Below are 21,589 nucleotides of genomic sequence, written 5' to 3'. Positions count from 1 at the left end.
AAACATGTTTGCAGGGAACAATAAAGTGATTTTATCTATCTTATCCGACTGGCCCCGTACCCCAGACTTTCCATCCTCATTACCATGTACATCAGATGCTTGCCTCAGTCGCGATGCGATAAAAGGGGTATTAGGTGCAAGAAGCTACGCTTAAGATACATAACATAGGAAATTGGAGCATGCAAAACACCAGAAAGCCCAAAACCAAGCATGAAGAACGCTGCATTATGGGTATACCTTGCTGCCATTTCGCTCGCCGTTATTGATTGGAAAACACAAGGAAATATTGAAGAATAGTGAAATTGGGGCTCCGTTGCGGTGACGTGTAGCTCGCGATGGACACGAGGTTCGGGGTCACTTTCTCAGTGAGGGGGTTGGTTTGGGTTAAAGAGTGTAGGAGGAGTGGTTTGGCTGAAATCTTTAGCCCCATTGAAGTTCGCCATGCCAACTCGTTTCTTTGATATTTTGTTGACTTGTACGCCGTCTAATCATCCGTGAAAATCGGTTCTGTTGTGACTCGTCCTTGGGTGGGGGAGGGGGTGGTTGATCTTGTGGCGCACTACGGTGGATTGAACCTGAAATATTAACCAGTTTTGGCACATATCTTCTCGAAGTCGGAGGAGTGGATTGGACTAAGTTTGTCGGAGCGTATTGTGTAAATGTAGCGAATTGTGATGTAGGTACTTGAATGACTTCCTTGGGTTGATTGTAGTTCATGTACGTCGATTGCTGGAAGTTCATAAGATCCGGAGTCGCTACGTAGCCAGTGTTTGGCCAGGTCTGTTGCTGCTGGAAAGGCTGTGTCACAACAGGCTGAGCAAACTCCCCAGACATGCCGGTCATGTTGGGATGGTATCCTACAAAAGCACCCATACCGGAGTCCACAGTCATGCTGGTCTGCGACATATCCGCGTTTACAGGCCACTGGGGTTGGTGTATCCCCTGGTGATGCATGTTTTGCGCAGGTTCGTCCAGGTCCATCATCGAAGTGTCATGCGAAAGCCCATGTGAGCTCGGGAGTCTGTGATTGTTCCCGAAATCAGATGATTCCAATTTGAACTCGACGATTTCGCTATGGGCGATGTTATTCGCCTCTGAGACCTCGGGTGTAGACTCTGGCGAATCTTCAATGATGTCCTTCGCTTCGATTTCGGCCAAGTCATACGTGTCTTGTACGAGTTTTTGTAGGTCGAAAGCCCGAGTATCCCACTTAGTCTCCAGCTTGTACCTCAACCGGTTGCACTTCTTTGGTTCCCACGTTAATGTTGGCCAGTGCTGTGAGTCCTCTCCGTGTCGTCGTGACAGTAGTGTGTTCCATGCATGCCCTACCTCGGGCTGTTTTAACAAGGCGAGGACGACATTGGTGAAGTTCCATCTCGAGCTCCCTTTCTCTTCAAAATGTAACGCAATATGTTCGCAGCGTTCCTCCCAGGTGGTCAGTAAAGAGCAGCAGAAGCCACAGCCCCATGCATCTTTGTCATGCATAACGATTTCGTATCTCTTGACGCATGGAGATGCTTTTCTACTGGTGGGTTGCCCACTTTCTCGTGGTTGTTTGCAATGTTCACAGCCCTGTCTTGTGTTAGCCCAGGAAGATTGAGAAGAAGACAGATGATCGTACATGTAGCTTGGTATGGTGTTCTCGAAAGCGTTTCCCAGCGTGGAATATCTGCTCACAGTCTGGACAGCGCCATGTGAGCCTCTGCTCGTGGAACTCCTCCTCGTGCGATTTCCAGTATGGCTTGGATTTTAAGGCCTTGTCGCAGAATGTGCAGGCAAAGTTCTTTGGTGCTGGGGTCGAGGCCGTAGATATCATAGACAAGCGAGAGGAGGCGGTGGACAGCCGCGAGGACGCGGCGCTATAATGCGTGAAGGACGAGTCTGTTGACGCAACCGAGGATCGATGATCGGAGAACATGCCGGGTACTCTGCTCGACGGTACGCTCAAGTACGACGATGCGCGACTTCCCATGGTCGATATCGAAGACCGATCGGGTCCTGAGGGGCGTCTACCATCTACGAATAAGTGAGTAAGTGCGCTGTTAGGAATAACATGCTACTGACCTCCATTACGCGCCGCCTGAAGCAACAGGAGGATCTGTTGGTCGTCCAGATGCTTCAGTCCATGTATGTGATCGATGACTGTAGGCGCAAGATGTGTGTGGCCATGGTGACGAGGCGACGGTGATACGCTCTCGATCGCGCTTCCTAAAGGCATGGAGCCTTGTACACTGCGACGTGGGCGTTTGAAGCTGTTGCTTGCCTGTGGAGTACTGAATTGAAAGTGTTGAGGCTCATCGATCTCCATGTTATCCAAAGTGACGCGTAGGAGCCACTGGCATGCCGGAAATTATTTGTGAACGGGCCGTGTCAGGCGGGAAGAGTGGTGTTGTCGCTGTGAAAGGGGGACGGGTGGACGCGATATGGAAGCGTTCGAGAATGTCCCGCGCTTTTGTTAGGCAGACGGATAGGTACAAGCTTAGATCTTAGGCCTTCAGGAAGACATTGATCGTCTAATTTCCCGGGCGGAGGCGGGTGGCTCGTTTCAAAAGTGTCCGGATGAAACCAACGGATAGCGCATGTCCAGCACGCTGGTAAGGCTCTATGAACAAGACGGAAATTTCTGCACGAACAGCTAATCCCCTCCGATAGAGCAGCACGCGACCAAACGAGTCCGAGGCGCTCTGTTGTGCGCTGTTTGGTTCAAGATGCGCATAAACGGTCGCGAGAGGTGTTCACGAGTGATCGCCCAGAACCCAGGGGCGCTCCTCGAAACAGCCGCTAAGCCTATTGTGGATACGTTCTGGGCGAGTAGAAACCTCTTGGCGGCCAGGAACACCATCGTTGCACTGTGCTCAAAGAGCTGGTCGGTTCAACATGCGTGCTGTCTCATAGTTCGCTTGCGTCACTCAGACCATCTGTTACCCCACCATGGGATCTGTGGTAGTGTCAGGTTGACGTATAGCCAATCACCAGTCGGAAACATATCTCAGGCTACGGTTTGTAGCGTTGTCTTGTACCCATGCCCCCTAGCAGAGGAGCAAGGCCACGAGGTGGAGCTGAAGAACTCTATTTCGAGTTCAGCAGAAAACAACATATGCTGATGATCATGATTCTTACCCAGTCAATATGTTTCAAGAAACCCCGTTCACAGTCATGTATTGAAGCAGCCGGTATCTTATGTTTTGTACAGACGCGTCGAGCTGGCGCGTTGATGGCTCTCACACGCAGGGCCAACCCAAACCCCTACGTCTTCTATGTATCGTCAAAGGATTGTTTTGCTTATGATGATGGCGGTTCTCGTATAACCCTGAATGAGCTGTTGATGATGTGCCTTCATTCCGGGGTACCGAACGAGGTGTAGAGCTGATGCTATTCTTAGGCCGTGCGGCCGGTTTGGAGATCTTCGCTTGACCATGACTGCAGGCTTGCAGCAGTGAAACACCATTGACTAAGGAGTGGAGCAAGATCCTCAGTCAGTGTACCAAGTTGCCGTGTACAAATAGGCTCCGCGGCGCTATGAACGATTCCAAATCCCATGATGGATGACGGAATATCTACAGTCGTATGATGCTTCTCTGGATTCGGCTCTAATAGACTGTGTCTTACAGGGAAGAATATTGGACTTGTTGCAGACGTAAGACGCTTCAACGTGGTAGACCGAGGCCAGAATATAGCACCACAAGCGCTGGATATGTTGATCCGTTCGTGATCAAGCAAGAAGATCAGCTTGGTTTCAGACAGTATATCTTGGGTATAAAATACTTGCATGGGTTGGGACAAAGCGAGGAGGTTTGTCGAGGTCGCTCGACCCAGAAGTATGTGTATTATGTCAGGAAGAGGTGTACTTTTTTCAGGTAGATTAAGAATCAGCAAGCAATTCCCTATGTTAGACTGAAGACTATGGAAGTCTCCGACTCCTTGGAGGAGTGGGATCAGCAAAACTGGATGACTTCCTCCGGCCCTCCGTGAAGCAATCGTCGATCGTTGTTTATTCGACACACCCAGTGCATTCACTGAAGTTTATGATTGTTAGTCATCTTCTCGGCGTGACGGGTTCATCTCAAGCAGGCTAAAGCAAGAAAAATAAATATGGGAGCATTTCAACTGCGTAGTGAGAAGCCAGAGGGGAGCATACTGGACTTGATGTGCCATTTGACTCGACGAAGAGTTTACGTCACATAGTTCTACCAGTGGTAATGCAACTGTAAGTGACGATGGCCCAGACATATGTCATGTTGGTGATCGATTGCTGTGAGTGTGTTGCGAAAAAAGAAAGTAAGACGGCATTTATGTTGTCACCCACGAGCCACAAATCAATTTACAAAGTGTGGCGCGGCAGGCGCGATCGCGTCGCGTCGCAACGCGAATGATTTCCCCGCCACAAACATTCGAACACCTCCACCACTTATTCGACTCGTGTCTACATCTTTTTCTTCGGGAATATCTTCACAAACTAACTACGGAATATTAATTGATACCCACATTTGTACAATCACACGTCAACACGAATAAACCACGTATACACTATCTGATCCGACGGCGCCCAATTCGGTGCAGTAGATTGCATCTACGTGACCAACATATATTCCAATCCCGGCGAAGACTTCGAGATGGAATCCCCACGAGAAACTGCGGTTAGCTCGCCCAAACCAACGCGCTCATCGCCGTCGTTATCACGCGCCGTCGACGCGCCAAAACCTCGTCCCAAGCTTCTGGCAGCTCTACGGAAACGCACCACAGCGGGGTCGTCGGAAAGCGATACAGAATCTGAAACCGATGCATCCGAATCCACCGATGATGCCTCTATCCCTAAGAGTGCAAAACCACTAGCAGGCTCACGACCACCACCCAACATGGACTCTTCAGAAGACGAGAACCAAAGCGAAGGAGAGGGGGCTTACGAACGCATGAAGAAACGACTTAATGCTGAGAAGGAATCAAAGGAGCCTCAGAAGTCAAAGGGAGAGGCAAAGGGAGAGGCACAGGGAAAGGCACAGGGAGAGGCACCAAAGATCACCACTATCGCTAGCAGCGAGGACGAAGACGAGATGCCAGTACGAACAAATGCTCGCAAAGTCATCACAAGGAAACAGAAGACCCCAAGCCCTCCTGTATCACCTACACTGAGCATACGCTCACGACGATCATCCCCTGGACTCTTTGTAACACCAAATGCGTCGCCCGCAAAGAAGCAGTTGCGAACTCTCGAAAATGTGGATTCAGAACTCCACAAATCCCCAAGATCATCACACAAGACAGATCTGCAAGAGCGCGTAGAGCGTATTCGAGCCGAGAGACTAGCGAAGCAGAAGGAGGAAGAAGCACAGCAAGCAAAGCAGACGAAGACGACACGGCGGCAGGCTGATGGAGAGTCTGGCAGCGACACAGACGGCGAGGATGGAAGACGTCTGACCCAACACTCTAAACCTACCAGAAGAGCTGGCAAGAAGGCACTGGAGGCAATGGCTCGTGACCAGCAAAGAATCAGCCGTAATATGCAACTCACCCACCAGGCCAAGACGAAGAAACGATATTCAACCAAAGACCTTTTTGCCCGTATGGGGTTCGCTGCACCTGGCGTTGAGACTGTAGCGACAAGTGGACTCCCTACCCCGGATGCAAGTTCTGCCATAACGTCTTCTGACGCGGAGGCAAATCAGATTCACACTACCCTACCACATAGTCCACCAAAACAGGGGGTTGTTCAGGAAGAGGCTGCTGTGCTTGCTATAACTGAAACATTAAAAACAATAAACACAGAGCAGACCGAAGTACAGTTGCCTGTAATTATAAAGGATGACAAGGGCAAGGGAAGAGCGCCAGAGTTTCAGCACCTTCCCATACACCCTTGGATGAAGACGACCGAAAATGTCACTGTTCAAAGGGCTCGCGTGGATGCGCAGATTCCTTCCAATGATGCAATGATAGAGCTTTCGGATTCCGACGAGGACCTCAAGACAGCGCAACCCAAGAGCAGGTTTCCTGTCTTTGACCGAGTCCCTTTGAGAAAACAAGAAGAAGGTGCTTCGTTGGTGTACTTGCGCAGTCTTGCTCAATTAAGAACATCTCCCCAGAACGTCAAGAAGGGTCAGAAATTGATAAGTCGCGCCGAAATGGAAACGTCCCTTGCTCAGAAAGCTCGCCAGCAAGCTCAGAAAGAGCGCGCAGAGAAGATTGAAGAACTGAAGCGACGAGGCATCCATGTCGAGACGGAAGAGGAGCGAGAGAAGCATCAAACCGAGGTCGAGGACATGGTAGCACAATTCGAGAAACAGAGGCAGGAAGACTTGAGCCTTGCAAAAATGGAGAGAGCTGAGGCGAAGAAGAACGGGGAAGTCGTCGATGATTTGCCTTCTAGCGACGAGTCTGATGATGATTATGTTGGCAGCGGCGACGAGATGGCGGAGGATGTGGGGGCTGGTAGTGAAGAAGAAGTTGAACTTGAGCTCTCCGGTTCTGAAGACGAAGATGGGGACGAGCCCAACGTTTTGATTGACGAAATGGCCGATGAAGATGTAGAAATGGAGGATGATGATACGGTTGCACCTACCCGCAAGCAGACCATCAACCGAAACCGAAACAGGGTCGTCGATGACGAGGATGAAAGCGAGAACGAGGCTCCGAATGGATCCCCAACTCAACAAGCAACCCAACAAGCAACCCAACAAGCAACCCAACAAGCAACCCAAGACGATACAATGGCTGCATTCGGATTCGCAAACTCTAAGCCTAGCCTCGGTCTCACCCAAATGTTCGCTGGCACTATGGCGAACTTGGAATCGGGCTCACAATCAACTGTTGCGGACCCGGAACAGAATTCGCTGGACTTTCTGCGCAGCCTCCCGGACACGCAGCCTGTGGTCAACTTCAGCCAAACGTCTGACTTGCTAGTTCCCAACAGCCAGTCGCTAGCATCGCCACAGAAGCAATCAAAACCTGATTTAGAGAGCCAGTTCAGTCTAGGAATCAGTCAGTTGGTCATGGCGTCTCCAGCAAAGTCGCAGCTCAACGACCTCCCCGAGCCCACGCAGGACGTCGGCTTTTCATTCTCACGTTCGCCGGGGGGTGTTGTGCTACCAGATTCGACGGTGGATACTGTCTTGGTGTCAGTTGCTGAATCGCCTATCAAGCAAAAGAAGGGCAAGCTTCATCGTGGACGGCGCGACGCAACTGTCGAACTCTCTGACGTTGAGGACGATCTTGGTGGCGCTGAGTCCGTGTTTGACGAGGAAGGAAACGACGATGTTCCAGTTCTTCCCAAATCCAAAGATGTCTTTTCCAAGATGAAGAAGGCGGCCAAGAAGCAGAAGGCGATTGACGACTTTAACAAGAAGACTAGTCTGGCAAAAGACGCCGTCATGGAACAAGCTGAAGAGTCTGAAGATGAGTATGCGGGACTTGGAGGCGGCAGTGACGAAGACAGCGGGGAGGAAGACGAGGAGATGGAGAATATGATTGACCATGGCGATGTCGATGTTGACGAGCGGCAGTTGGCTGCACTCTTTGCGTGAGTTCTTCCGTTTCTCCATCAACGATTACATACTAATAACTCTACAGCGACAAGGCAAGAAAAGAAGACGAAAAGAACACAAACCAACTCTACAAAGACCTCATGAACGGCGGCCTCCGCAAACGAGCAGGCCGCGACGCATTCGACATGTCCGACTCGGAAGACGAAGAAGAAATGCGTCGCAGGAAGAAGCGCGCCGAATTCCAACGCACCTACAACGCGCTCAAAAGCGACGAACGCCTTGGTAAAATCGCAGACGACCAGAAGAAATCAGCCTTCTTCAAAACCTTCATCGACGTAGCAGACGAAGCAGACTACGACTTCCTCGACATGCCCGCCGACGAAGAACCAGCAACCCCCACCTCGCAATCCCAAGACACCACCACCAACGAGCCCCTGGTCCCAGACTCGCAGTCCCTAGACACAACACTCAAGCGCAAATCAGCCTCACCCCAAAAGGAGAACCGCCCCCCACCACACCTCCGCCGCACCGCCCCCTCAGACAAAACAATGCGCAAACCCATGTCCTTCGCCGATGTGCAGAACTCGGTCTCAGAACTCCTAGACGACCCGCGCATCGTCATCCCAGACAGCCAGTTCTCAGACGCATCGGACGACGACGGCGGCGATGCCCCAGCGTCAATCCCCACGCGCAACCCCATCATCGACCGGCTATCCCTCTCGCGCCAGTCCACGATGGAAGACGCCGCCTCGGCAGACGGGAATGTGGCGTTCCACGTCGCGCGGCGCAGCAGCGGCGCTATGGCCGGTGGGTTCAAAGTGCCTAGTTTGATTCGTCGCGCGACGAGCAATTTCTCTACTGCGAGTGAGAAGGCGGGGTCCGGGGTTAGTACGGGGACGGCGGCGGTGGCGGCGGAAGGGGGTGTGAGGCGCGGCGGGACGGGGAGGAGTAATATCCATGCGCAGGCTAGGGAGGCGGAGAGGAGGGCTGCGGTGGAGAAGAGTGAGGGGAAGAGGAAGGAGGCGTTGAGGAAGAAGGTGCAGGGTGGGCGGAAGGGGAGGAGTGTGTTGAGTGGGTTGGGGGGTGGGTTTGAGTGATTGAATGAGATGGGCGTTTGAGTTCATGTTTGGGTATAGTTCAGAGTCTTGTAAAGTATAGCTTATGATATATCCATCTCTTCATTACTTCATGTTCATACTCGTACACCCATCCATCACACCCTCTCACTAACCCAAATAGCGCCCCTGCACCCCCCGCGGATAACCTCCGTCAACAGCTCATACGGCTTCGCACTCTTCGCATCATTCTCCACCGCATGATCCAAATGCTCCAACTCCTCATCCCGAATCCTCCTCAACTCCCCCACCAACCCATCCAACTCCGGTCCCAGCCCCTCCCCCCTCTCCCCACACTTCCGCGCCCAATCAAGCAACACACCAACCTGCTCATTATAATGCGTCCCAATCTCCGTCTCCACCGCCTCGGTACACGCCATCGCCGCCTCGCGCCCCATCATCGCAGTGCCCCAGCCCAGAAACGAGGCTGCCGCGTACCACACGGGGTACATGGCGGTAGGGCGTATGCGGTGGCGCGACAGCACGCCGTTGAAGTACGCAAAGTGCCCGGCTTCTTGCTCGTACATGTGCTTCATCAGGGTGCGCAGGTGCGGGTGCGAGCGTGTTAGGATGGGGGATTGCGCGGCGTAGATGAGGATCGCGGCGAGTTCGCCGGTTTGGTTTACGCGTAGGGCGGAGGAGAGGAAGGCTTTTTGTTGGGTGGTGAGGGTGTGGATTGGGGTTTTGGAGGGGGTTGATTTGGGGGGGAGGGTTGCGCCGTCGTGGGGGGGCTGTGGTGTGGTGGGTTGGGAGGGGTTGGGTTGAGGAGTGGTGTGGGTGCCATCTTTTGGTGTGGGGTGTGTGTTGTTGCTGTGTGGTGAGGGTGAGGATGAAGGCACCGATGAGCTCTGGAAGCGTGAGGGCTGGCGCGAGGCGGAAATGGTGCTTGGGGCGAGGAAGTCGAATTGGATGTTCCGCGCAGCTTTGCGGGCTAGTGAGCGTGAGGAGAGTATTGTTGACGCCATGATGGTATTGTGTTTGTATAATAGTAAAGACACAATAGCAGAGAGAGGAAAGTGAAGTGCAAGTGCAAGTGGTGAGTGGTGAATGATGCGCTCACTAGACGTTAATTGGACCCACTCCCGTCTAGTTCGCAGCGCGTTTCCACGGCCCGAGCGCCATTTCACGACTTCCCCAACGGCCCTCGACTTTCTCCTGATTTCGCGTCTTTCTTCACTCACCACCGCCCAACCCACGCCGTCCCGCTCGCCCTCGCCGTCTTTGCAGCCTCAATTTCCTCCCCCTTCCCGCCCCGACCGCTCGCACCATGTCTGCCGATGATCTCGACGACGAGCTCTTCGCCCTCGCTGGCGGTGACGAAGATGCAGACGTCGAAGAAGGCGAAGCGTGAGTCTCCCATCTCTGCGCGCACCCGGCCAACAGCGCCCGGCCCGGCCTGCCCTCCCCCAGCATGACGCTGACTGCTCCAGCTCGTCGCCCGCCGCCTCGTCGCCCAACTCGCTCGGCTCCGACGCCATGGACGAGTCCGACTCGGACCGCGACGACGACGTGCCCGAACGCAGCGCCGACGTGCCCTACCCGCTCGAGGGCAAGTACATGGACGAGGCGGACAAGCGCAGCATCATGGCCATGTCGCAGCTCGAGCGCGAGGAGATCCTGGGCCAGCGCGCCGAGGAGATGAACAGGGCAAACTTCCAGGCCGAGCTGCAGAGGCGTGCCGCGAACCTGCAGAACGACCGCAAGAGGAAGGCCGACTCGGAGGAGCCCGACGACGCGAACCGCAAGAACAGCCGCCCCAAGGTCAAGCCCAGGGTGAACGACAAGCTCGAGGCGTACAAGCGCGAGCGCGAACAGCGTGGACGGCAGCAGCGCCAGCGAGCAGACGACCATCAGAGTGGCCGCCGGCGGTCAAGCTCGGCGGAACGGGGCGGCGCCTCGGATCTCGATGCTGACGGCGAGAGCGACGTCGAGTGGGATGACCGCGTGCCCGAGAAGGCCCGTGAAGAGCAGCCAGCCACCATACGCGACTTCGACTCGGTCCGTGTTGGTCGCGGCTTCTTCTCCGAGGTCTGCTTCCACCCAGGCTTCGAGGACGCCATGACCGGAACCTTTGGCCGTGTCGGCGTGGGCCAGGACTCACAGCGCCGGACGCTGTACAAGATGGCGCAAATTAAGGGTATGTGATTTGACACGGCTTGCAGATTCTCGCTAACAAACCCCCCCAGGCTTCTCCACCGGCAAGCCCTACGTCTTCGAAGGCAAGAACAACCAGCGCATCGCAACCGACCTCTACGTCATCGCCCAACACGGCTCCGTAAAGAAAGACTACCAATTCCAATTCCTCTCCAACCAGCGCTTCACCGAAAGCGACCTAGACGTCTACAAGCAATCGCTCGTGGAAACAAACGCAAAACTCCCCACCCAATCCTTCCTCCACAAGAAATACGACGACCTCAAAGCCCTGCAGAACCACCACTGGTCAGAAGCTGACATCAGCGCCCGCATCGCTAAAGCAAACAAATTCTCACACCTCCTCCACCGCGCCGCAGACTCCGCTCAGCCTAAAATCCTCACTCAGTCGGAAACTGCGGCGATCCGCACCGCGGAGCTCAACCGCCGCAACCGCATTCAGGAGGCGGAGCGCGTGAGGAAGGCACAGCTGGAGCAGCAGAAGCAGAATAAAATGGAACAGAAGCGCGCTGCGGCCCGGCGTAAGGCGGAGGAGGATGCGAAGATGAAGGCGCAGATCGAGGCTGATGCGCTGAGGAATAAAACGTTGGATGTTGATGCGCTGTTTGATGGCGATGCGAGTTCTAGGGCCACGACGCCGAAGCCTATGGAGAAGAAGAAGACGGAGAGGAAGGGGCTGCCGACGTTTCGCAAGCCGAAGATGGATGACGATATTATTGCTAGTATGGATATTGGGCTGGATATAGAGATTTGAGGGGTCGGTAATAGCGTTGGGTTTTGGGTTGGGTTGTGCATTGCGTGGCGTTTTTGTTTTTAGTTAGGACGGAATGGATATGGACATGGCTTTCTTTATTACCACACTTTTCATTTCTTGGATATTTTCGGTAGATTGGAGATGCCATGAGAAATTGAAGAAGAACGAAGAGACTATTCATCATTGATTTATTAACTCACATGTGTAGCCAGTGTTAGTTTGCATTGATTTGCGCGGAGTACACTGAACAGGTTTTGCACATCTATCATAGTATAATACAAATTCAGATGTTGAATTTGATCAGAATCTCCACATACGACCACAGGACGCTGAAAATAGAGCTTCCCGTTCGCTCAGCTGTACTCAAGCAGCGTACCGGCGGATTAGTAGCTGGGTTGGAGACAACTAGCGAATTCCCGCTGTTGTATGTCTTTTTTGCCATTTTCTCTTTTTTTCTTTTTGCTCACGATCGATGGGTGATGTAAAATATACAAGAGGGGAAAATACCTTTTTTGCATGGTATGGCAAAATATCAATCAATCAATCAATTCATGAAACCGACTAATAAATCACTACTATACCATTCCTCTCACTCACATGTATTCCAACACCCTCATCACCTCACTTACTGACTGACAGACTCACCTACGTCTGAAACACATCCCCCACGCCCTCCCACTCCCCACGCTCCCTACACTCCCAATACCCCTCCCGCCCCCCCCTAAGCCTCCAAACCTCATCATCGCCCAGCGCCGCCGCCTCCTCAACCCCCAGCCTAGTAAACCAGCGGGGTTTCCACTCCTCGCCCTGATCCTCTAGTACCTTCCTCCTAGCGCGCTGGCGCTCCTCAAGCCTTGCCTTCAGCGCCTCCGCTTTATCCAGATCGCCGTCTTCAAGCGCGCGCTGGTCGGGACGAAGCCGCGAGTCCGTAGCCGCCATGCGTCCGTCTTCGATGGAGGTGATTTGATTAAGCGCCGCGGCGAAGGAAGTAAGTCCGTAGTGTTTCTCCGCCTTGTCGACGAGGGGTCCTGCTTTCCAGACGGTGGTGCCGGTGGGCTGGCCGTTGGAAGTGAGTTGTAAGTCTGATGTCCATTTCCCGGTTGCGCCCATGGGGAGGATGGCGCCTGTAGCGTCGGAGACCTGGACGCTGACTTCCTCGCTGCGGCCTGCGAACATGCCGCCTGCTTTGAATGTGCAGAGTGCTTTTGCGCCGGTGGTTTCGTTTGTGATGCTCATTGTGCCGCTGGGCTCGAGGTACTTTTCTCCTGCGATGACGTTGCGCAGGTACGAGGTTGCGATGGTCCAGGAGTAGTGTTCGCCGGATGCGTGGAGGAAGACGCGCACGCGCCCTTCGGTGTTTAGTTCTGCGCTCTTGCCCCAGAATTTCTGCACAGGTGTGGGGGACTGGATGAATGTCCATTGGTCGGCCTCGGCTTGGCATGCCATGCGTACGGGGCGGTGCAGGACTTTCTCGGCAATGAAGCGGAAGCCTTTGTCTTCGCGGACGAGCTCGAATGTCTCGCCGAGCATGGGGTTGAAGGGCTTGCGGATTGCGCGGTCTTTTACGCGCGTGTTGCTGAAGTACGAGATGGCGAAGGCGGCCATGTAGACGAGGCGTTCACCGGTTTCGGGGGCAGCGGTTGCTGCTGCGTCGAGGAGTTCGCTGTATTCGAGTTGCTCGGCGATGCGCTGGAGGGCGGACGTGGGCTCGTTGGCGGACACAGGCATAGCGATAGTGGAGAGGTCTTTGCCGACGTTCTTTCGGAAGAAGGCGATCAGACTTGGTGGTAGAGTCTTTGGGGCCTCAATATTGCTCCTGCGCTTAACAGGAGACAATGGTAGAGGGCTGAGAGACGTCGGCTTTGTAGGGAAGAGCGCGGGTGTAGCTTCTCTCGACATGCGGGCTCGATCAACAACTCCCGTCTCGCCGGGCTCGGAGGACGATTCGCTCTCGCCGTCCGAGTCATCGTCGTCGTCGTCGATCTGCTCTTCCTCGCGTTTCCGCTCTGCATCCTCGCTGTCACGTCTGATAGTGAGGAGCTGTGACTTGCTACCAGCACCGTCATGAGCATCGAAGAACTCGTCTCCAGAGTCTTGAGAATCGATACTGTGGCGGGAAGAAGTAGCAGGAGGAGGTACAGCGCTACGTCGCTGCTTGCTTTCCGCTATCAGGCCAGAGAATTCCTTCACCACCGAATCGAGATCGCGGAGCAAAGCCATGCAGTTGTCGTGCACGCCCCCCTCCTGCGATTGAGGCGCAACGCTCCGACGAGCATTACCATTTGCGGGAAGATTTGCCGGCAAGGGCGGTACAGGAGGGACGGTGCCAGATGAGGCAACACCCATTTGCATTGTACCAGTCCTTTTGAAAATTCCAGCTGGACTCTGGGGTCCTGAAGTACTCGCTTTACGTTTCCAGAAAGCTTTCTTCTCTGGTGCCGCATTGTCAGGAAAGTACTCAGTGGCTTCCATGTCTGACGGGGTCGGTGATAAGCTGTCGTTTACTCTGCTGTTGGTTCCAAGTCCAGCTGGAGCGTTGTACTTGGGATCGGTGTCTTGGGCAAGCCTACGCACGGCATCCCTTGTTCCAGAAACCCTTCCCAGCAACGCCTCGACCCTCGCCCACTCGTTGTCTTCGGCTGCGTTCACCACATGGGCGATGTTTTGATAGGGACTATCTTTGATTTGCACTGTCGGTGAAGCCATTGCCCCAGCAGTCCGCGACGCGCGATCGAGCGCATCCTTCCACATGTCAAAGTCTTTTGCGTTGTTGGCTCTGAGCTGCCAGATTTCAGCTCCAGAATCGACGGAGATTTCCCTCGTGTCCTCGTTGGCGCCAATTGCTGCTAGTGATAGAGGAACCGCTCCCCGCAAGGCTGATGAGCGATCATTCCGATAATAAGATAGCGTAGAGGATGTAAAATCGAGCGAGAAAAAGCGCCTCGCATATCCTTGGTTCCTCTTCCTCCTCTTTTTCTGCAGTACACCCGTAAGAAAGGAGTTGCTGGAGAGGCTGGCTCCATGTGGTCTAGACACAGATTTCGGTCGTTCTGCCAAAGTTTGAGCCAATGATTCGGAAGAGTCGAGGGGCCCCATGGAGGGACTCGATCTGGTGAGGCTCGTCGTGCTCTGTCCCGCTAGTGCTTGGGCGTAGTGCATGTGGTGGCCTGACTTTGGTGCCGCATTCGTGGGGTACGTCATGAGCACAAAAGTGGCCGTCTTCGACACCGTTTTGGAAAAGGTGTTGTCAAAGACGAGGCCGTACATGCCGCCCTCGCCCTGCGGGACATCATAAGTCCCCATGGACACTTGATCCGCCTCGCATTTCCCCTGCCAGTGTACCTGCTTCAGCCCTATAGCCGACAACTTCTCTAGCACGAATGTCTTCTCGTTCCTCGACGTTGACAGGCCGCGACCCCGTGTGGGTGCTGGTACTTCGAGGCCCGGTGCCTGGCTGTCGAAGGTGGCGGAGGACGTCAGAGATGGGGTGGGTACGGTGCCCGCTCCTGGGTGCTTGAAGATGCCAAAATTCACCGACTTCTTATGGGGCTGAAGGCTCCAAGATATCGAATGACCGGCAGAGACGTTTACCCAGCGCACCAAGTAGCTCTGTAGCCTGGTTAGCAGGGAATTAGCAGCTGTCAGTCCCTCATACCTTGCTATGCACTTCGATGTTCTCCATGCCCGCCATGGCTTTTGCTTAAAGAGAAGCTCTTCGTACGGTGGTTTGCGACCGGTTTTGTGCTTACGCGTGGGTGCCTGAAGATTAGGGAGCTACGAATGTTTGATAACAAAGCAACGAATGACAGCTATCATGTACTTCAGCGAATGAACATGACGGCGGACGAATAATATGCGAGGTCGGGCGGTGGGAATTGTAAGCTTCAAGGCGGATGTCTGGCTGAAGCGTGCTTTCGCGGGTTGCGCCTGGCTCTCGTCGGTATTCGAATGACCGTGGACAAATAACGGCGGTTTGAGAAGAATACACGAGAATCAGGGCAACTTCTTAGATAGAACGCCTTACAACATGTGCATGCCTTGCAGCTATGCGACGACGTGCCGCTGACACAATACAAGTACTTCCAGGTTTGTGACACTGACACGCTCCGCGATGCGGCTGGAGACCCTGGTCGCTTTTCTAGCCTCTGTCTTCAGCCTTACGCCTCCTCGTCAGCCACACGCATTATTTCAAATCCTCCAAATCCTTTCTTCTGCTGAGATCGTCTTGCTTCGCTGCGTCGCTCAGCGTCATCCTCTCTGTATGATAAACCGGCAACGTGGCTTCTTGTTCCCCTCGTGGCGAGCCCCACGCCCCCTCATCAGCACATGTTCACTTCTCTCCAATGACGCTGCACTTCCTCGCGCACGCGTTGTCAGCCAAACCTGGAGAATGGGCCTCCCGAGTTATCCGGCCTGTCGCTATCAGCAGGGCGTCTTTCTTTACAGGTTCCTGATAGCAACCGTTAAATATGGCTGTTTACACGTGAAGCGTCAAGTGATTGATTTTGACTGATCTCACTACCTGTTAGTCGCGATCGAAACACGCGTCTTCTCTCATCCCGTCATAATGACCAACTGCTCTATGCACCTGAGAGTATGGTCGTGAGACATTTACTATGATTTCTCCATTGGCACTCAACCATCAAGACTCTTCAAAGGTTATTGGAGGATTTTCTACTGAAAGCCCCGCTTAACTTACAGGTCCAACCTCCACAATTTTCAGTGTCTCTCGAGAACTTCAGATCGTCTTGGACCAACTTTGGCACTTTCATATTTCATAAGATGTATTCAGGACATCAACGTGCTATATCCGAGTTTAGATTTCCTTCTTAAACGCGGAGTAAACAGTCCCGAGCTAGTGTCGTATGTCGCGTAAATTCTCTTTGCACTCTACCAATCAAAGCTATTAAATTTAGAGAGCTCTCCTTCGGGACTCTTTTAAAGTACTCTGTTACATATTCACCAAATGTGGGGTAGGTCCAAAGGAGGTCCATCAATCTTAATCTAATTTATTTGCATCGCGCCGGCAAGGGTAATCTGTTTCCGCGACCCTGGACATTAGGTACTCTCATTTTTTTCTACTTCATACTTAAGCTTGTCTTTCCTCAAAGTTTGTTTCGTAGTCTTGATTTGTTTTTGAATTTCTATGTACAAGATGGTTAAATTAGTTGCTGTTTCCCTGTTGTTCGCAACCTCAGTTCTTGCTGCTCCATCTGCGAGCGCGTCGTGGAAAGGATGGAAGACAATGAAGAATCTCTTCGTCTTGTAGGAAAGCCGCACACATCATCTCTGCACTCACTAACACTCCAAGTGGCGACTCTTATTCTCAAACCGGATTCGATCCTAATGGCACTCAGCCCTCGGCATCCAATCCCTTTGGAAACCCGACATACCCGTACGCCAATCTCCATCAATTCCAAACAAAAATAGTGCTAACTTTGTAGCGGCTGGACATCATCGAAGTACTTGCCCCATTCCCACTTCTGACCACCAGCCTAATCATCTTTTAGCGGCCCGAACTGGGTTGGTTTTCTCACAACAACATATAACGCCTCTCGCCTGCAAACGTACAATCTCGCCTATGGTGGTGCTACGGTCGATTCTGCTCTTGTAACACCTTACGCTTCGACTGTGCTTTCCCTCAAAAACCAAGTAAAAGACGAATTTCTACCCATCTACGGCGCGCACCCCAGCATCGCACCCTGGAAGAGTGCCGACTCGCTCTTCGCCTTCTTCATAGGCATTAACGACGTCGGAAATACTTGGTGGCTCAATAATGGCACACTCTACGACCAAATCTTTTCCGTCTATAGTGGCCTGCTTTCCGACGTTTATGCGACTGGGGCGCGGAACTTCCTATTCCTATCCGTACCGCCAATCAATCTCGCGCCATTGACGCTTAGCACGGACGACGGCGGCTATGCGGTTCAAGAAGAGGGCAAGGTTGTGCTGGACTGGAATGCCATATTAAGAAATATGACCACGAGGTTCGCCGCCTCTCACTCTGGAACCAAGATCTTTGTCGAAGATACCTGGACGGTTTTCAACAACGTTATCAAGAACCCGGCGAGTTACCCGCAGACGAGCGGGCTCAAGAATGTCACTGGATATTGTGCCGCTTATGCGAAGTAAGTCTGGCCCCTATTTCTTGCTTGCGCGTTCGCGCGATGCTTGACTTGCACATAGCTGACATGAAAATAGCGGGACACCTACCTGGTACACCAAAGACCCTAACTGCACATACTCCGTAAACCAATATCTCTGGCTCAACGAATTGCATCCCACATTCCCAGTCCATAATGCTACAGCGGCGTCGATTGCGAAGCTGTTGAACGCATCGTAGACGTTGATTGAAGGCATGGTGAGGGGATTCGGGGAACTACCGAGTGATATTTAACTGTACATATTCACATCTTCTGCTATATAAACCATATTCTACTTCCTCTTGACCTTCCCTAGTGTTTTTCTTTCAAATCATACACTTACTCTAAGTACGAAGGTAATGGAAGGTCGAGAGTTTCTGGGGGCTGAATGTTTTCTCTGCAGCTCTCATGTGTGTTCTACGAATAGGCTTTAGCTAGATTGAAAAGAACGTCTCTTTCATGTTGCACGCTTTTCGGTCAACTGTAGCAGTCTGACTATCACGTTTGGTATGACTGTATGACGTCGGCCCAGTGTCGCGCTAACGACCGGGTGAATGGCCGGCTAAATGCCTTCTTACAACATCCACCCCCTTGAATTGGCCTCTCTCAAGGACAGAATCATCCCGAATCAACGGCAAGATGGCTGATCTGGTTGTAGGAAGGTTGCTCCGCTGTGCCGACGGTAAGATGGTTAAACTCCGTCTTGCGGGGTAGTGGAATCCGAGCAGCCATATATATCCGCAATGCCTTCTATACGACAGCCCAGACGTGTTTTTCCTAGAGCTAGAATACCGAAACTACCAGACTCGAAAACTCGTACACTATGACGGACAAGGAACCCATCGTCACACACATCTATACTGCGGACCCTTCAGCTCATGTTTTCAACGGCAAGCTTTACATCTATCCCAGCCATGACCGCGAAAACGATATCGAAGACAACGACAATGGATGTCAGTATGATATGTCCGATTACCATGTTTTCAGCATGGAGGAGGTGGGCGGGCCCGTTACGGATCACGGTGTAGTGCTCAAGCAGGAGGAAGTTCCCTGGGCTGCCAAACAACTCTGGGCGCCAGACGCAGCGTACAAAAACGGAAAATACTATCTATACTTCCCTGCCAGAGATAAGGATGGGGTATTCAGAGTTGGTGTGGCTATCGGGGACAAGCCGGAGGGACCGTTCAAGGCAGAAGCGGAACCAATCAAGGAGAGCTTCAGCATCGATCCAGCAAGCTTTGTTGATGACGACGGAGAAGCATATCTGTACTTTGGCGGCATCTGGGGCGGCCAACTGCAGTGTTGGACCTCCGGTAGATTCGACCAGGCCGCATATACGAATATGGAACCTCAGGAAGGAAACGCACTCTGCGCCAAAGTGGCCAAGCTCAGCGACGACATGAAATCATTCGTGTCAGAGGTGAAGGATGTGTTTATCCTGGACGAAGCCGGCGAGCCCTTGAAGGCTCCAGACCACGATCGGAGGTTCTTCGAAGCCGCCTGGATGCACAAGTACAATGGGAAATACTACTTCTCCTACTCGACCGGCGACACACATTACCTCTGCTACGCTGTCGGCGACAACCCCTTCGGTCCTTTCACGTACGGGGGGAGGATCGCAGAGCCAGTTGTAGGCTGGACTACACATCATTCCATTGCAGAATTCAAGAACAAATGGTACCTGTTCTACCATGATAGCTCGCTCTCAAAGGGCGTGAATCATCTGAGATGCGTAAAAATAAGGGAAATCGTGTACGACAAGGACGGTAAGATTGAGCTGGCTGAGCCGCAGCCCAAAGTCTAGGACACATAACTAGACCTGGATATTCTGTGTATGTTCAATACGTTTTATTCTTGTTTCAATATACAAGCTTCGAGCATCTGATATCCTAAGAACCAATCTTTCTCGTTATGTTCCCCTAGGAGACTTCTTCGCCTATGCCTCCCTCTGCACTTCGTGCTCATAGCGCGAGGCACTTAACCATCTCTCATTTCTCAATCAGTCGACATACCTGAAATCAAGTAACATACTTCTCAGCAGATAATTTAACTCAAAGATAAGTTGAAGTCTACAAGTAGAGCTTGCTAGGCGTATACTGGTAGTGCTGAAGCTGCACAAGGCTTGTGTGGATTTTGTATGTAGTTGTCTAGCTGTTGTAAAGTTTCGCCGGATGAATTGACAACTGATTCGAGCACGACCCAATGGCTCTGAGTTGCGTACTACGAGACTGGACAGGAACTACCGCAAATACAGCAAACTGGAATCAAAGTGACAAGAAGAAAGTCAAGTTATGCAGGAAGAATTCATAGCTAAGCAGAATACCATTACTAGGGAACCTATGGTAACCATAAAAACAAACGAGTATCTAACGAAGAAAGAGTCTCGCGAATGGTACCCATAGAAGATAGAGTAACGCCAATGGTAACCATAAAAATAGACGTGTATCTAATAGGGAAAGAACAACACTGATGGTAACCATAGAAGATGAAGCAACGCCGATGGTAACCATAGAAACAAACTATGGTAGCCATAGGACAGAGAGTGAGGCCAGTGGTATCCATAGAGCAGAGAGTGACGTCAATGGTATCCATAGAAGAAACTTCAAGCAACTTTTGATGGAGACGAACATTGGTTCACCATAAACTCGAAAATGTGGGCCATTGTGTTCGTTCTTGCGCAGCGGGACGTAGGGTGGGCTGAGACCGAACCCGACTGCCAGCGTTGCTGCCATGTTGATAACAGCCGGCAGTGGGGAGAATGCGTCGCCGACAATATAATGCGGTAGTGCGTATGGATATGAGCCGGACGGCGGGCTTGTTCCTGAGAGGAGAAGGTTAGCGTCTGTACAAGAAGTGGAGGTTATCAAGCTGGGGATACTCACGGCCTGGAATGTCTCAGCCGACTCGCAGAGGGTAGCCTTCAGGACGGCGTCCGCGTCCGGATGCAACGGGGCCCAGACACTCTGCAGAGCAAAGTCAGCTGTTGTGTATGAGACAGATAAGGGGGGCTATTTCTCTTACCGTTAGCTACCTGGCAGCACCGGCAGCACCAGCAGCACGCAGAGAAATCCTCTAGCTGGTGTTGGGCCTTGAGCCAGGTGTCAATGTGATGTCGAAGGCTGTTAGTCTCATCCGTCGCTTGACAGTGACTCGAAGTTGAGCGACCATAACTAGAGGCGTGGAAGAGAAAGGAGTGATACGCGTTGCCCAGATTGAAAGCGAAAGGCTGTATAGCCACGAGAGAGAGAACTATGGAAAGTAGATAGTGGAGAGTGTTGAAAGCGAGAGGCGCCGTGTTTAAGTAAAAAGAGTAGAGGTGTCCTGACGTATTGCTCGCTGGGCCATGACCGCCAGCTACCGCGGAGAGGAAACGTCATGTGGTTGCGTACAGAGGGTGAGGAAGTAGCTGTCGCGCCATTTTTTGTCGTCGAGGCAAGTGGCAGTACCGTAACCGGTCTATCTACGTCTCTTCTTGGCAAAGAGGCGGCAGTCGTTGATGTCACATCATGCGTATACGTTGTTGGCGAGTCTGGAGTATCATAGTCGTGTAACATTCATCTTGAACACCAGAATAAAATACACATACTATGTTCTTCCGATTTGGCATTCAAAAATGGAGCATGTTATAGTTCTACCACATTCCGTGATGCCCAAATGCCACGGCGTAGGCCTGGCAACATGCACAGCAAGTCTTCAATCGAGCTCCACTTACATTATCATGAACAGTAAGGAAGCTTCACATCTCGAGCATAAACCTAAACCAGAACCTCGAATGGTATGCTCGTTGTGTGCAAATTGGAAGTCTCGGTCGTGGGCTTGACGTGCATGAGTGATGGGGACCTCAGGAGAAGATATTTCCTGGTGCCAATTCACGTGGTACCTGGTATCTTGACACTCTCGACTGACCAATCAGGCACTCTATTTCGTCTGTCACGAACGTCGAACTACTTG

At 52.4% G+C, this 21,589-nt stretch overlaps 9 protein-coding genes across 9 annotated transcripts; 4 read left to right on the top strand and 5 right to left on the bottom strand.

Annotated features, from left to right (window-relative positions):
- Positions 1 to 12: 12 nt before the first annotated feature.
- P153DRAFT_422231 (uncharacterized protein) lies at positions 13 to 2,709 on the bottom strand. Its single transcript, XM_033672354.1, has 3 exons — positions 2,065 to 2,709; positions 1,622 to 2,016; positions 13 to 1,572 (listed from the first exon to the last, which is right to left on the bottom strand). The coding sequence occupies exons 1-3, from the start codon at positions 2,306 to 2,308 to the stop codon at positions 421 to 423; spliced, it is 1,791 nt and encodes a 596-aa protein (XP_033524672.1). The 5' UTR covers positions 2,309 to 2,709; the 3' UTR covers positions 13 to 420.
- A 543-nt stretch (positions 2,710 to 3,252) lies between these two features.
- P153DRAFT_215204 (uncharacterized protein) lies at positions 3,253 to 4,267 on the bottom strand. The gene is made up of 2 exons (XM_033662589.1): positions 4,139 to 4,267; positions 3,253 to 4,016 (listed from the first exon to the last, which is right to left on the bottom strand). Coding segments are annotated over exons 1-2 (639 nt in total). The 5' UTR covers positions 4,140 to 4,267; the 3' UTR covers positions 3,253 to 3,378.
- Positions 4,268 to 4,613: 346 nt separating this feature from the next.
- Positions 4,614 to 8,572, top strand: P153DRAFT_288224 (uncharacterized protein; the record flags this gene model as incomplete). Its single annotated transcript, XM_033663588.1, has 2 exons — positions 4,614 to 7,510; positions 7,561 to 8,572. 2 exons carry the CDS (start codon positions 4,614 to 4,616, stop codon positions 8,570 to 8,572), a joined length of 3,909 nt encoding a protein of 1,302 aa, XP_033524670.1.
- Positions 8,573 to 8,688: 116 nt separating this feature from the next.
- Positions 8,689 to 9,624, bottom strand: P153DRAFT_337888 (uncharacterized protein; the record flags this gene model as incomplete). The annotated part of the gene is made up of 2 exons (XM_033665764.1): positions 9,430 to 9,624; positions 8,689 to 9,321 (listed from the first exon to the last, which is right to left on the bottom strand). The coding sequence occupies exons 1-2, from the start codon at positions 9,553 to 9,555 to the stop codon at positions 8,689 to 8,691; spliced, it is 759 nt and encodes a 252-aa protein (XP_033524669.1). The 5' UTR covers positions 9,556 to 9,624.
- Positions 9,625 to 9,725: 101 nt separating this feature from the next.
- On the top strand, positions 9,726 to 11,681 carry P153DRAFT_337885 (plus-3-domain-containing protein). Its single transcript, XM_033665763.1, has 3 exons — positions 9,726 to 9,937; positions 10,021 to 10,727; positions 10,777 to 11,681. The coding sequence occupies exons 1-3, from the start codon at positions 9,858 to 9,860 to the stop codon at positions 11,493 to 11,495; spliced, it is 1,506 nt and encodes a 501-aa protein (XP_033524668.1). The 5' UTR covers positions 9,726 to 9,857; the 3' UTR covers positions 11,496 to 11,681.
- Positions 11,682 to 12,140: 459 nt separating this feature from the next.
- On the bottom strand, positions 12,141 to 15,186 carry P153DRAFT_384559 (oxysterol binding protein-like protein; the record flags this gene model as incomplete). Its single annotated transcript, XM_033670348.1, has 2 exons — positions 12,141 to 15,104; positions 15,151 to 15,186. The coding sequence occupies 2 exons, from the start codon at positions 15,184 to 15,186 to the stop codon at positions 12,141 to 12,143; spliced, it is 3,000 nt and encodes a 999-aa protein (XP_033524667.1).
- A 1,464-nt stretch (positions 15,187 to 16,650) lies between these two features.
- On the top strand, positions 16,651 to 17,838 carry P153DRAFT_384558 (carbohydrate esterase family 16 protein; the record flags this gene model as incomplete). The annotated part of the gene is made up of 5 exons (XM_033670347.1): positions 16,651 to 16,760; positions 16,807 to 16,890; positions 16,940 to 16,957; positions 17,006 to 17,623; positions 17,697 to 17,838. 5 exons carry the CDS (start codon positions 16,651 to 16,653, stop codon positions 17,836 to 17,838), a joined length of 972 nt encoding a protein of 323 aa, XP_033524666.1.
- A 390-nt stretch (positions 17,839 to 18,228) lies between these two features.
- On the top strand, positions 18,229 to 19,516 carry P153DRAFT_365909 (glycoside hydrolase family 43 protein). Its single transcript, XM_033667929.1, has one exon. The coding sequence runs from the start codon at positions 18,462 to 18,464 to the stop codon at positions 19,440 to 19,442; it is 981 nt and encodes a 326-aa protein (XP_033524665.1). The 5' UTR covers positions 18,229 to 18,461; the 3' UTR covers positions 19,443 to 19,516.
- Positions 19,517 to 19,803: 287 nt separating this feature from the next.
- P153DRAFT_395710 (uncharacterized protein) lies at positions 19,804 to 21,192 on the bottom strand (the record flags this gene model as incomplete). The annotated part of the gene is made up of 3 exons (XM_033671423.1): positions 19,804 to 20,459; positions 20,521 to 20,601; positions 21,028 to 21,192. 3 exons carry the CDS (start codon positions 21,190 to 21,192, stop codon positions 20,241 to 20,243), a joined length of 465 nt encoding a protein of 154 aa, XP_033524664.1. The 3' UTR covers positions 19,804 to 20,240.
- Positions 21,193 to 21,589: the final 397 nt, after the last annotated feature.

Source organism: Dothidotthia symphoricarpi, assembly GCF_010015815.1.
Source record: "Dothidotthia symphoricarpi CBS 119687 unplaced genomic scaffold P153scaffold_8, whole genome shotgun sequence".
Classification (NCBI taxonomy): domain Eukaryota; kingdom Fungi; phylum Ascomycota; class Dothideomycetes; order Pleosporales; family Dothidotthiaceae; genus Dothidotthia; species Dothidotthia symphoricarpi.
Note: the sequence above shows the minus strand (reverse complement) of the source record. Positions and strands in the feature narration are given on the sequence as shown.

Coding starts and splice junctions, on each gene's coding strand:
- P153DRAFT_422231 (XM_033672354.1), bottom strand. CDS start 2,308: ATGGAGATCGATGAGCCTCAACACTTTCAATTCAGTACTCCACAGGCA. Junction 2,017..2,064: donor TCAGGCGGCGCGTAATGGAG/GTCAGTAGCATG, acceptor ACTTATTCGTAG/ATGGTAGACGCCCCTCAGGA. Junction 1,573..1,621: donor AACACCATACCAAGCTACAT/GTACGATCATCT, acceptor AACACAAGACAG/GGCTGTGAACATTGCAAACA.
- P153DRAFT_337885 (XM_033665763.1), top strand. CDS start 9,858: ATGTCTGCCGATGATCTCGACGACGAGCTCTTCGCCCTCGCTGGCGGT. Junction 9,938..10,020: donor GACGTCGAAGAAGGCGAAGC/GTGAGTCTCCCA, acceptor TGACTGCTCCAG/CTCGTCGCCCGCCGCCTCGT. Junction 10,728..10,776: donor CAAGATGGCGCAAATTAAGG/GTATGTGATTTG, acceptor AAACCCCCCCAG/GCTTCTCCACCGGCAAGCCC.
- P153DRAFT_365909 (XM_033667929.1), top strand. CDS start 18,462: ATGACGGACAAGGAACCCATCGTCACACACATCTATACTGCGGACCCT.